The sequence below is a fragment of the Pterocles gutturalis genome, unplaced genomic scaffold (assembly GCF_000699245.1).
Source record: "Pterocles gutturalis isolate BGI_N339 unplaced genomic scaffold, ASM69924v1 Scaffold53121, whole genome shotgun sequence".
Classification (NCBI taxonomy): domain Eukaryota; kingdom Metazoa; phylum Chordata; class Aves; order Pterocliformes; family Pteroclidae; genus Pterocles; species Pterocles gutturalis.
Window position 1 is genome coordinate 1 of NW_010102519.1, and position 13054 is coordinate 13054.

At 37.0% G+C, this 13054-nt stretch overlaps 1 protein-coding gene across 1 annotated transcript; it reads right to left on the reverse strand.

Annotated features, from left to right (window-relative positions):
* Positions 1-2923: 2923 nt before the first annotated feature.
* On the reverse strand, positions 2924-11791 carry LOC104460131 (chromosome unknown open reading frame, human C3orf14). The gene is made up of 4 exons (XM_010086303.1): positions 11722-11791; positions 10863-10986; positions 6094-6168; positions 2924-3406 (listed from the first exon to the last, which is right to left on the reverse strand). Exons 1-4 carry the CDS (start codon positions 11772-11774, stop codon positions 3266-3268), a joined length of 393 nt encoding a protein of 130 aa, XP_010084605.1. The 5' UTR covers positions 11775-11791; the 3' UTR covers positions 2924-3265.
* Positions 11792-13054: the final 1263 nt, after the last annotated feature.

A 13054-nucleotide genomic window follows, 5' to 3' on the forward strand; every position in this document is an offset into this window, starting at 1 on the left:
TGTATAAAAATTTTATATGTATATATGTACATAAAATCTTGGGATAAGATGGGCTATAACTACATAGAATCAATACGTTTGAAGTAACGTTGACCTGGTGAAAAATACGTATTCAAGATCTCATTTAAAGCTGATATTAAACTATATCAGTACTAATCAGTTTTGGGGATTTTTTATTTCTTTTTTTTAAGCACACTTCAGTCTAAGTAACATCTGCTTTCTCAAATTTGTATCTATAGAAAGGCAAGTGGCAAGCTAGCTCAGCCAGAGTAAACTAAGCTGTGCACTCAACAAATCTAAGTGTATCAGGAGATACCATGTAATTATGTTCCCTGCCGCTGCTTGCCCCCAGTCTGTGCCAAATCAGGCAACACTCGCTCCTGTACCTTAATGGCCCTGCTGTGTGCCTCCCTGCCCCTCCTGCTGGGCTGTTTCACAGTCATAGGCAGTTGCATTTACTTATATCAGACCACAGGCGAACATGAAGGCCCTTGTCTCTGAGGGCAGTCACCTATACACATTCCGGCTTTAAATGTTTCTCTTCATATTTTCCTTTTCTGGACATGTTCCTATAGAGTTTTCCATGTACTAGTTGTCCTATTGCTTCTAAAGCTATGCTGCAGAAAAAAAAAAAAAAAGTAATTTCCTTCTTTGAAAAGAAGACAATTTCATTTTAATCTTAATCTCTTTGCCCAGTAACAACAACAAAATAATCAGAAATGCGCTATCTGAAGCACAGAAACTACACTAACACTGTTTGCAGGTGCCTTTCACAGGACGCTAAAAAATCCTGACCCATCCAGCTGTCATGTCCTCAGTCCCACAATCTTTGTCTTCCTTCCACAGGAAATCAAAAGGGGCAAGGCCATATTGAGCACCTGCACTGTGGCCCAGTATTTAGGTGGAGTCCAAAGAGATAAAGACCCAGATTATTCACATGTATAAAGTACTTAGGGGCCCAGATTTTAGTTTAAGAGATTTCCTTTTGGATGCAAAGACCAGGATGAATCCTAGTCTTTGTTAGCAACTAACTGCTCACCCATCCCTTCATTCTGGGCATCATGTGTAATGGCTTTTCCCTTCTCGTCTGCTCAACTGGTTCCAATTATTTGCTTCTTAAATGTGAGCTCTACAATTCCAAGATCTATACACATTCCCCCTAAATCAAGATTGAGAACCACATTGTGATCTTACAAAAGAAAATATTACCAAGTTGTCTTTGTGACAGAACACTGAGTAGGTATAAAATTGCAATGGTCTCTATGCCAGGTTTTCTTTTTTTTTTTTTTTTTTTTATACCCTCTGCTTGTAAGATGAAAGCCTAATTTGATATTTTTGTAGTTATATAACAGTTCTAATATTTTGTGACATTTTGTATTGTGACACTATAGATGAAATTGTCATCGGACTGACACCCTTTACTGTTTATTCCTTAATTACAACTGTTAACAACACTGCAGAGAAGCGTGCTAATCTGCCATCACATATTATGAAAACAACGTTATTGTTACAAACACCAACACCCACTCAACAGGATATTTCTAAGATGGCAGTTTCTGTAAAAACTTATCAGTTTAATGGACACTTCAACAGAAAAAGTTTTAAATGAACTCTTAATATCCCCGTAGAAAACACACAACAATTTTATACAGCAGCTGAAGTTTTGATTTTATTGTGTTGGTGATTCTTCAGCTAATTTAAATTCAGACAAAATTGAGTGCCTATTTTCACGGAGAACAGTGTCTGCAGACGTTGGTCCTTAAAGACTACCCGGACTTCCTATGGTTTTCAGCTAGAAGTCAGTTATCTAGTTCTGACTGCACCATAAACTCCCCATGAACAGCTAATCACTGAATAACTTAACTATGTTTAATTAACTAAATGAACACAAGCTTTTCAGTGCACAGATCCAAAGCGGTCCGGAAATTTATGAGAAATGTTGCTAAAAAGTACCTCAGTTTCAATAAAAACCATTAAAACATCTCTACTATTAAAACAAAAATATACATAGCATGGAGATGCATAGATCAGTTCCCTAGTAGCCTAGCAAAATTTGTAATTATTACAATTTCATATCCTCAAACACTGGCAGAAGTAAAATATTTTCTCCTACTTTCAAGTCAGGAGTGAAAGTATGCTGTTACATACGAAATTAAATTTTAACAATATATTGAATCAAGTCCAGGTTCTTAATTTTAACAAAGGATTTTTTTTCTAGGCTTCCTTTGCTTAGGAAGGACAAAATTTCTACAGGCCAAGTCACACACCCAGAAAGATCTTCCACTGAAGTGATACTTTAAAAAGCCCTGCACTAGAGCAGTGACATTTTCATACTGAGTTAGCCCACTGTACAATCAAAATTCACTGATATTGCACCTCTGTAGGAGGAAGCTAAGGAGCTGTTCAATGGCTGAGAATGAAAATACTTTCTCCTCAACTTCTATATATGCTGGGTTCTTGGACAGCCACTGACAGCTACCTTTCAGTTGGCTTCTTTCAAACTTTTCACGCCTAAGCAAAAGTTCTCACTTGTAGATTATGTCAACATGAAGAAAACAGCATTAAGAGCAGCCTAGAAGTAGCAAAAAACCCTAGAGATTTGTTTACTTTTTCTTGTCTTTACCCATCCATTAGACAGGGAATACAAAGTAGGCAGCAGGAGGCTGGGAAAAGCAGCAGTACTGGAGTGAGGCATAGAAGCAATGAAAGGGGCAATGACAAAAATCAGGGAAAACAAGTGGCAGAGATTCAAGGTGTTCCTTCTACAACTGCTCTTATGAAGGTTTTTACACAGGTTCCTGGTACTAAACCAAGGCTACTGTGTGACACAAACAGCCTGCCTTTCCTGTTAACAGTGAATTTCTCCTTTCTCCTTCATCCACAGAGAGGCACACTGAACAGATGACTACAGCAAAGAAAGATAATGCCTGAGTCTGTCTTTACCTATTGCGCTTATATGTAGAAGCAGAGGACTAAAAATAACCTAAAAGTCTTCTCATACCAAAAAAGCAATTGCCTTGGTGGGTTTCTACACACCAGTGTTTCTCACTTTTGATCCTAAAAGGCCCTTTGAGGATTGCTTCTCTAATACAGAACAAAAATAAAGAATTGTACACAATGCAACAATGGAAGCAAATTATCCAATATAGTCCATTTTCATTTAAATTATTGACACTGCAATTTAATGGCATGATATTCTGTTGCCTGATCTAGTTGATCTTGTCAATAAAGCCACAAATTACAAAAGAAAATGAAACTAGAGTGTTTATTTTTGTGAATCTTCTGCGTAGCTTATGTTCTGTTTTGTAGTTTTCGTTTTCTTAAAACCAATAGGAACTTCTGCTCTTCCTAAAAGAAACTGTTCCCACTTGGGAAGAGATTCTTTTACTGATGCCCAATAGAAAGTCTGAGAAAGATATAAGAAAAAATAAACTTAATTTCAAAATCCATGTCAGCCTGTTTAAAAACAATATAGCTAAGCAATGCATTATTAAATCTTGTCTTATGAGTGAAGCAATTCAGAAAACAACAACATACTTACACATGAAATTTCAAATCTCGTGTATGATACAAAATACCAGCCTGGAAAGATTTGGTTCTGCAGCATTAACTGTGAAGTGACTGAATGTGCCCTCTTGTGGTAAGCAACAGATTAGTTTAGACCCTCACAGTACCTTTAATAAAATATTTTCTGTGATAGTAAACTTTTCCAAAAGCAGCTTTTATATTTAAGAACATATGTTAGTGGAATTTGAAGTGGAAAAAAATTGTTTAGTGTTATAAATGAAAAGTGCTATGTAAATTGGTTATCCTAGAAAAGTTTGCAGTAATGTAGTTCAAAATATTCGAGTAAAATTTTAGATGTGATACATCACCGACAAAATAATTGGCCCCAGTATTTGGATCACAAACAATAAAAACCTGTATATCACTGTGGATTAATCTGACCCTTTCTCTGCATTACCCTGTGCCTCTGAATAACAAATTCAACTTCTTTTTTATCTGTAGAGCCGACATACAATTTATCATTTTTGTGCTGGTATCCTAAGGATAACTTTATTGTTTGTAGGATTTTGAAGAAAAATTTAAGTGCCATGTACCTTTTTGTTTTTTTCCACTAAATGTAATCAAAGAGCTGTATTAAGCCAACACTTTTATCTTACCAATGTAAGTATTTTTAGACATTGATGTCCATTCAGAAAATAATGTTTTTGGTGCATATATATTAAGCCTTTTTTTTCTTTACTTATTTAAGCATATAATGTAGAAGAAGTGTACCACAAAACTGAACATCTCTCTGCAGAGTATTAGATTTCTGGCTAATCATTTTGATCCTTACACATAACTCAGATATAACTATGGCTCTTGCAGATTTACAAAAATATTTTCTTCAACAGATTTACTCAAAAAATCTTTTTTGACAAGCATATGTGCTGTCACACAAAACTACTCCAACTTAGCAAGCTGGGGATCCATTATAGCCATAACTTTCAAAGTATATTAATACAGACACATACATGGCTGAGTGAAATATGCTCAGAAGTGTTTTGGAACAAAGCATGCACAAAAATTTTGTACCATGAAAAAAAGTTTTCTTTTTCCACTATTTATAGCACTCTTCTCTAGAACTATAAAAAAGGCTGAAATAGGATCTTCTCCTTCAAATAGTAACTCTCTTCTCTCTAAAATTCAACCGCTGCTGCAGAGTGTAGACATCTCTGCAGGCATAAGCAATTGCTCTGCATTCTCCAGTTTGTCCGGACTTCAATCTACGTGCTGCAAGCTGTTTAACACCTAACACAGGACGGAGGGAGAAGCAGTTCAAAACTTATCCAAACAACTCTAGAGGTGCCTTGAAAGTCCTTGAGGTGTCTAAAACTACTTCTGAACACAGTCAAAATAGGTTCAATACTAGTAGCTTGGTTCCTTTCTTAGCATAATTCAAGATGTACAGGTATCTAGGGAAAAAAGGTACCCTTTCCCCCTAAAAATCTCTATTTTTTTTTTTTTAATACATCACTGAATGGGCATACTCAGTGTGCATGCTGTCACAGTGATAGCAGTAGGCTATTTACAAAATGCCATGACAGACAAAAACTTTTAACAGTAACCAGAACAAGAAGTGATACCTCTCAGTTATGTAATAGCCTAAGCATTACAACACTTGCCCAGCAGGTGTGAAACCACCGTACAATACCCCTCTCTTCACAGGCTGACAGCGCTAAACTCTATACCTTTCCATTCCTTTGACAGTGCCCTAGCACACAAACTAGTGTGGGACACTCCGTGCTACTATGTCTGTGGAAACGGCCACCATACAACAAAGAACCCACAAACAACTGGTGCAAGAAACACAAGTGGGAATCTGACTCAGTGGCCTCGTGGTTAAGATGTTTACTTTTCATCAGAAAGAGCTGTGCTCCAATTCCTGTCCCAGGACTGTTTCTGTAATCATCATTCATTCACCACTGCATAATAGTGATAAAAGAGTCTTGAGACTAGGGAACTGAACTTATTATGTTGTAACAGGATAATATTTAATTCTCAGAGCAACTTGCTCTTCAAAATCTTTATCTTTAAATAACATTTTAGGGACTACAGGTTGAGAAGTAAAAATTGAGTGTTCCTGCTGTAGCAGTACTTTTCTTAAGCTCCCATACAACCATCAAATAACCCTGAAAAGTGAAAATTTCTGTATTCATGCTGATAAACTCTTGACCCTGAAATGTAAAGATGACAATCTGTGGCAAATTGAAAAGGAGATAACCATATAAAACAAACTAGATATCTCTGACATAATAAACACAGTAATCTTCTGATATTCACAATAGTCATTTTTATATTTGACTTCACTTTTAAATAGAAGTTTGTATAGATCTGAAAGCTGCTAAATATTTCCACCAGAATGCTCCAGAATCTAGGGACCTTGCCCCAGAATTTAGGTTCAGCTTGCTACACAGTACACAGGCCTTTGGCTATACCAGTCACTGGATTTTAAAATCAATTATTTTCACTTTAAGAACATGCTTGAGGGAGAAAAAAAGCAAAATATTTTGTAAACAGTAAATGAAAAGACAGAGTTCTAGGACTTACTTCTAACTTAACAGTATCGGGATGTGGAAGTAAATGCATTCTTTCTTGCAGCTTTTTTTCTGCTGCTTCTATATCCTACAACACAGGCAAAGTACATTTTAAAAAGAAACACTGGGAATATTAAAAGGAAAACGCACACTCACATAAAGACATTTAATTCAATTAACTCATTACAGCTAAACAGCATTCAAATAATAACACTGAAGTTCAAATCTTTCTGTTTAGTCATTCTGAAATCTACCTTGTACTCGTAAGACTAACATCCTGCAGTTTCTAAACACGTTTGCTGTACCTTTTTGATACAAGAATATATTTCATGACAACATAAGACAGCTGCTGTAAAACACTTATTCTCTCTGGACAGTAGGGTAAATTACAGTTAAATTTGTTCTATAAAACTTAAGAAAATAGAGGGGAACAGAATGGTTTTCTCTGTGCTGCATGAAGACTGAAGTATGTATTCTAGCTACTGTAACTGTAAAGTAACTAGGCAAATTATGTGCAAGATCTTTACTCCTCAAGACAAAGATGACTTGCTAATATGCATGCATAACATGTGCACAAAAATGTAGAGCTGCAGCAAGCTGTTCACCAGACAAACTTGGATGACAATGCACCTCACATAGCTTTCTTACAAAAAAATCAGTATTTGGGTTTCTGCTTGTCCAGGGGATGTGTGCTGGATTCACAAAGGCCTAAATATTTTTTTTTAAAAAGCAAGAACCAAAAAACAACAGCAGCAAGCAAATCAAAACATCCCCCTAAACTAACCGCCCTCCCCCTTCAAAGTTCTGACCCATTCTTGTGGGCTTAGTTCCATACCCAAACATTGAAGAGATTGAGCAGTGGGCAGATGAAGAGAGACAGAAAGGGACGTGGGAGTGGGGTGTGAAGAAGCCAAAGCTGAACAGAGTGGAGGGGGAAAGAAAGTATAGCAGATGGCAGAGTTGGGAGCAGAGAGCGGGTGTGAAGAGTACAACAGAAAAACTAAATGAGAGAGGAAATTCCCCAAAGGGACTTCCCAAATATTCACCACCACTGCCGCTGAAAAGAAGAGTGAGATTCTGGAGGAGCATATCCACAAGAGAGACCAAACATGATTACTCGTATTGAATAATAGCCAATCTGAATACATCAATAAGTAAACAGTGCTCAGCTCCAGTTTAGTTTGAAAAATATGACTCAAATTCAGTAGAGTATGATTAATAAAAGCAAAAAAAAGCCCTACTGTTAGTTGAAGTTCAACTTAGTGCTACAGATACATTCAGTTAATTCAATTTACAGTGTTCATCTTATTCTATTTCATTAATTCCTTTTACAGCATGACTGTATTCTCTTTTACATAAGTACAAACTAAATCCAAGCAAAAACTGTTCTCCCTTTTCTACAGCAAAGTGCATAGCCTTGTAGGAAGCTAAAGGATGTCTGAGAAAGAGCAAACTAAGTCTCAGATTTATCCAAATCCTCAGAAGTAGCAGGTGGCTGCCCCTTTTCAGGTGAGAAAAGTCTAACAGGGAAAAAACATAAGGGGGGGAATATGGGCAAAGATGGAAGCCATTTGAAGTCACAATGTCAAAATAACAGTACTTAGAACAGATACACCACAAATAGCACCAAATGAAGCTCGTATCAGTATGGCTCTGACTTAAGCCCAGAGAAGTTATCACCATACTGAAAAGAAGTACAAATCAGCAACGTTCTTTTTATATTCCTCCACAGCATTTTCCTCTTTTCTGGTTCCTTCTTCACAATTCCTGTAGTAATTTTCACAGGAAGGAAGACTATCAGTCAAGATTATTATTGCTTTATATACTCAGCTAAATCATTGGAATGTTTACGGTGATAGGAAATGAATGTCTTTCAGGCAAGAAAGGAGACAGTAGTTGTGCATATATGTTTAGTAGAGAAGGTCACTTTGGCATAGCCTAGATATTAGATATGTCTTTTCGTTGCTCACTCTAGTTTGTATGTTGTGCAGTCTATTGTCATTCAGAATACTGATTTAATGACAGACAGTGAAAGAAATTTTTGCTGGAAGGTGTAGTATGCTTTAGAAAATAACTGGAAATACTGAAAAGATTAGATGGCACTTCTTGTGTGTCTATACAACTGGTAAACTGTATGAGAAAAATAAATCCTCGTAATCAACACAAAAATAAATACGTCAGCAGTGTAAACTTCTTTTGAAAAACCACCAAATCTAGTATGTCACAGTACTGAAAAAAAGAGAGCATCTTACAATCCTTCCCCTAAACCCACAAGGACTGGAACAAAAACAATTCAAGACCCTTCCCCAGAGGTAAAATGGAACGCATGACACATGCATCGCTTTTAGGGGACCAAATTCAGCTGTCACTTATATTGATATCAGTCTGGCAGAATTCCACTTAAACAATTCTAGAATTACATGCCTGTGAAGGAAAGCCAATTTGGTCTAAATTACCTCACTAATACTAACTACTAAATAACATATTCTTTATCTTCTATTTCATGTTATAAGCTGTTGCACAATAATACATATTTCTAAACACAAGAAATATTACTGACAAATGTCATAAATTAAATTACAAATACCTGTCTAATTTCTGCTTTAATTACGACAACATTATGCAAGTACCAAATGATACGGATTTCCCTAATCTGCAGTCTCCCTCTAAAGACATCAAGGGAAACACCCTGATAATTATGTTAAAATGCTGAACAAGTGCTTATAATGTGAAAATGTCAATTAAAAAAATAATGTTTAGTTCCTTGCTTCCTACTGAGTAGAAAATAAATTAATTTTGAAATGTTTTCCTGTGCATAAATATCAACTAGCACAGAGAAAGAAAAATGCCTTTTGCTATGATCACATACTGAAAACAAATGATTTTGCTTACATGCAGAAAACCAGAAATGCAAATAAAAAAATAACACTTCATCATGTCCATGTATTTTTGAGTAGGCCAAATCAACAACTCTCCACATGGTAACTGTGAAATGTACAGTGCCTGGTATCAGGAACAATATTCTGAAGCTGGCACATTAATCAGTCTTGTTTTCAAGCTTCTCATATATTATTCTGCAGAGATTTTTTTTTCCTGTTTTCTTCTGTTATCAGAAAGCATCTGCAGGAGTGCATGCCTGTTAAAACTAGTATAAAATTAATAGATTTAAACTGATTTATGCTACTTTATCCTGCAACAGAATTTGTTTTGATACATATGTTTTTGCTTTTTTTCCGTACAAACACCAACATTTTTGACACTTGAAAGGAACAATTTTGAGGATGTGACAGAAGATGGCAAATATCTGCTTAACTGCAAAAATATTTACACTCTGTATATGTCTGAGCTATTGTTAACATTTGCAATACAACAAGCTTTCAGCATGCAGAAATATACCCTGCATTTAATATGTTTGCCTGTATATGTTAACTGAGAATGCATTCATAAAATATAAATAATTTATTAAAAACTATATGAAATAAAAATATATTATAAAATGCATATAGAAAATGGGAGTCATAATGGCTGTAATTACTAAATCAATGGAGCATGAACTATGGAAAAAAATAAACCATCCACTCCTCCCCGGTCCCCACTGAAGCACCTACACTTATCTATACGCACTACAAAGGGGTTTCATCGCCCCAGCCCAGAATGCACCAGTTCACCAGAGTCCAAGTTGAAAAATCTTCCTTGTCACAGAACAGTTAAGAAGGCATCCCTGATTGTTCTGCTTTGTCTGCCACTCCCTAAATATAACTTCCATTTACATACAAAGAGAGCCTGCAATAGAATTATAGCCACCCAAAATGTGAACATTCTAAATCTTAACTACGATCTGCATGAAGAAAAAAAAATTTCTGGTGACACAAATTAATCTTGTAATTTTCTAGAGTAAAACTTATTATTTCAATAAACACAATACATGTGATATGGACCCTTAATAAGCAAGTTTAAAGAAAATCCACAAGAGATATGGTCTTCTGCTGTTTCCTGAACAACAGACAAACATTTTTCAAATGCATTCTCATGCCAGTGGTCAAGTGCAATCTCTTCAAACTCAGATGCCTGAACTAGGCGGTCCAGAAGAGGTTTTAGTGTTCCAGTCCCTGCCATCAAACCTAGATCTTTTTAATTGCCCATTCTCAAACGTCTGCTGAATTTACCTAGGAAACACAAATCTTACCTCAATATGACAACAGGTATATAGAACAGCTATTAACGTTATTAACAGTACCCCCACTAGGAAGAGCCAGAAACACCAAACACTGCTTTTACAGACTTGCAAGTAAGATTCTTGAAGTCACTCTACACCTCTTTTCAGAAAAACTTTAAACTGAGAACTTCCACAATGTCACATGACCATAGTGGGAGAATAGTTCCAACCCTGGACTAAAAGCATTATAGGTTGGTCAGCCCCTACTTCCAAACATACCCTTGTATCTTGAATCAAAGTGTAGAGGTGCTAAGAATTGTCAGAGTTTTCTTAGGCAGACATGTAATAGCATGTGGTGCATCTCTAAGTGCACATTAAAAAAAAAAAAAATGTAGTAGCAGCAGCTGCCACCACGAGGCTCATATAAGAAGGGCAGGGGAAACAGGTAGTGATGCCATCAGATAATAAAGAGTTGTTATTTAATACTTTTGGTTGCGCTCCAGAAGAGGAAACTGTATATAGAAAAATTAAAATGATAACTACAAAGCAAACCCTTTTTTTTCCAATTCTCTAAACTACATAACCATGACATTTCAATGTGGTTCCTGGTAGTTGCAGAAACTTACATTTAAAAGTGCTGCATTCCTTTTACGAGCTGCATCAGCTGCTTCAGTTTGCCATGTCGTTTTAGTCTTTTTGTCTCTTAGATAAGTCTCCATCTGCTGTAGAAGCTCTGATCTCTGAGACAGTCTACAAAGGAAAACATTTTGCTAAGTGGGCAGAACATTTTGCTCAGGAGCTAGAAAATAACCTTTTTACCTTACCCAGTTTTCTCAAAACTATGGGGCTAATTAAACCGGCTGTAGGGTGGGTGTGCTGGGGGAGGGAAAAGGTATAGGCAGACACCACCTGCTGTGCTTGTATGAAGCTATAATGTTGTAACCAGCAGCCCTCATATGCTAAGGTGCTTAGAAGCACTGAATCTCCCAGAACTGGAAAGACAGGGTGGGTTGGGGTGACTTGATCAGTACTACTCTTGCTCATTGGCAAGTACTAGTTGTTATACAAAAAGCAGATTTTTCTGAATCGTTACTGTATTTGCTTCACAATCTGAGTTTACAGGGCAACAAAGCAGCAATTCTATAATTGAGGCATAAAGTGAGAGAATCTAATTACCTTCCCCAAATAGGAATTTAATGGTGACAGGAGGTTAACAATGGAGATCTCAAACCAGCACAGCCACTGGAAGTCAAAAACCTCATCAACCTAAATGCCCTTAACGACAATCAAGTATGTGAATTCCAATAGTTCATGAAGGAAGAGTGCCACCTCCTGGAACACTAACCCCTTGTTGAAACACCGCTGTGCTCTGTGCAGAGCTCAGATTCACTGTTCACAGGACGGTCATGTGCAGTGAGGGAGGTCTCGCAAGACCACAACACAAGCTGCTGGGAGACAGGGCACAGTGCAGAAACAATTACTTACATCTCTTCATGTCTTCTAGCAAGGTGAACCTCCTCAGCCAAATAGGATGACATTTTCAGTTGTTTGTCACTCTAGTAAAAGGAAAACCAAGCAAAATTAATATCTTCCAAAGACATATGTGAACATACACTTTTCAGTATTAAACAATGCCGCATTAAAAAGTTGCATGCATGATATTTGTATATCAGCTGTGTACACAAACCCTGCTTATAAATTTCAATATTCACCAGAAGACATTGTTACAGTATGCTCTGAATACATGCACACAACTAATGCTCACGTTTTAGGTAAATCTTACTGTATTCTAATAATTTATGAGAGCTAAAATTTGACTTTCAAGTTTCAGATTCAGCATGAAGATTTTCAAGTTTCAGATTCAGCATGAAGTTTTTTCAAGTTTCAGATGCTCAAACTACATGCTTGCACACATACACACAAACTATGTGCTTGCATAATTTGTGTATTAATTTACATTAGTGATTTCTGGCTTTTGTCATGTTATTCTGAACACAATGTTAGACTTCTCAATACCATTTATAGTGACCTCTCACAAATACAGTGCCCTGTTCTTAGGAACCTATGTTTAAGTACAGGCATGATCAAACTGAATAACTTAAGCTACTAAACCAGTTTAATTTTTGAGTGCTTGAAAAACTGAGTGAAAACTTCTTGAGCTCAAGTCTTCAGTACTGTAACACAGTACATGACAGAACACACCGCTTAAATTGTTTACATCTTGCTGATTTTTTTTTTTGAGATGTGAAGGACATCAACTGCCCACTGCATGCACATCAAGATCCTACAGCACTTTTCAGAAAGCTGAATGTGTTTTACAGTCTAATATCTTTTCACCTCAGAGGTGACTGCATTTTTGTCACATTAATTGAAGAAAACAAAAGAATCCCTCAGTGTTGAAGGGTGGGAAAACTAACAGATGTCAAGATAGGAGAACATTAGGAAAGGCCTCCTGTCAAGAGATTCTCACGTAACTTTGAAGCAAGTTATTTACACATGCACTCTTCAGCAGAGCCCATTTTCTAGGTATGCATTTTCTCTGAAAAACATTTCTATACAACTGGCCTATTGCTAAGGCTTCCCTTTAGTTTAGTAAGGAATACACCCCCTCTGCGCTCTTCCCTCAGCCGGGGAACTCCCGTGCTCCTGCCCAGGGAACTTCACGCTGTTGGTGAGGCCAGGCGAGATCCGAGCTCACCAGACAACGCCTTCACCGGCAACGGGAGACACTAAAGCACGGGGAGCGCAGCCGCACGCACCTCTTTTCTTTGGAGGGGGCCTAGCTTACAAACACCAGCGGTAAACAAGCGCCCAGCGT

Excerpts from the sequence above, each read along its gene's own strand:
- LOC104460131 (XM_010086303.1), bottom strand. The coding sequence starts at position 11,774 with ATGTCATCCTATTTGGCTGAGGAGGTTCACCTTGCTAGAAGACATGAA. Across the intron at positions 10,987-11,721 it reads GCTAGAAGACATGAAGAGAT|ACTGTCTCAGAGATCAGAGC; the intron begins GTAAGTAATTGT and ends TTTCCTTTGTAG. Across the intron at positions 3,407-6,093 it reads CCGATACTGTTAAGTTAGAA|ACTTTCTATTGGGCATCAGT; the intron begins GTAAGTCCTAGA and ends TATCTTTCTCAG.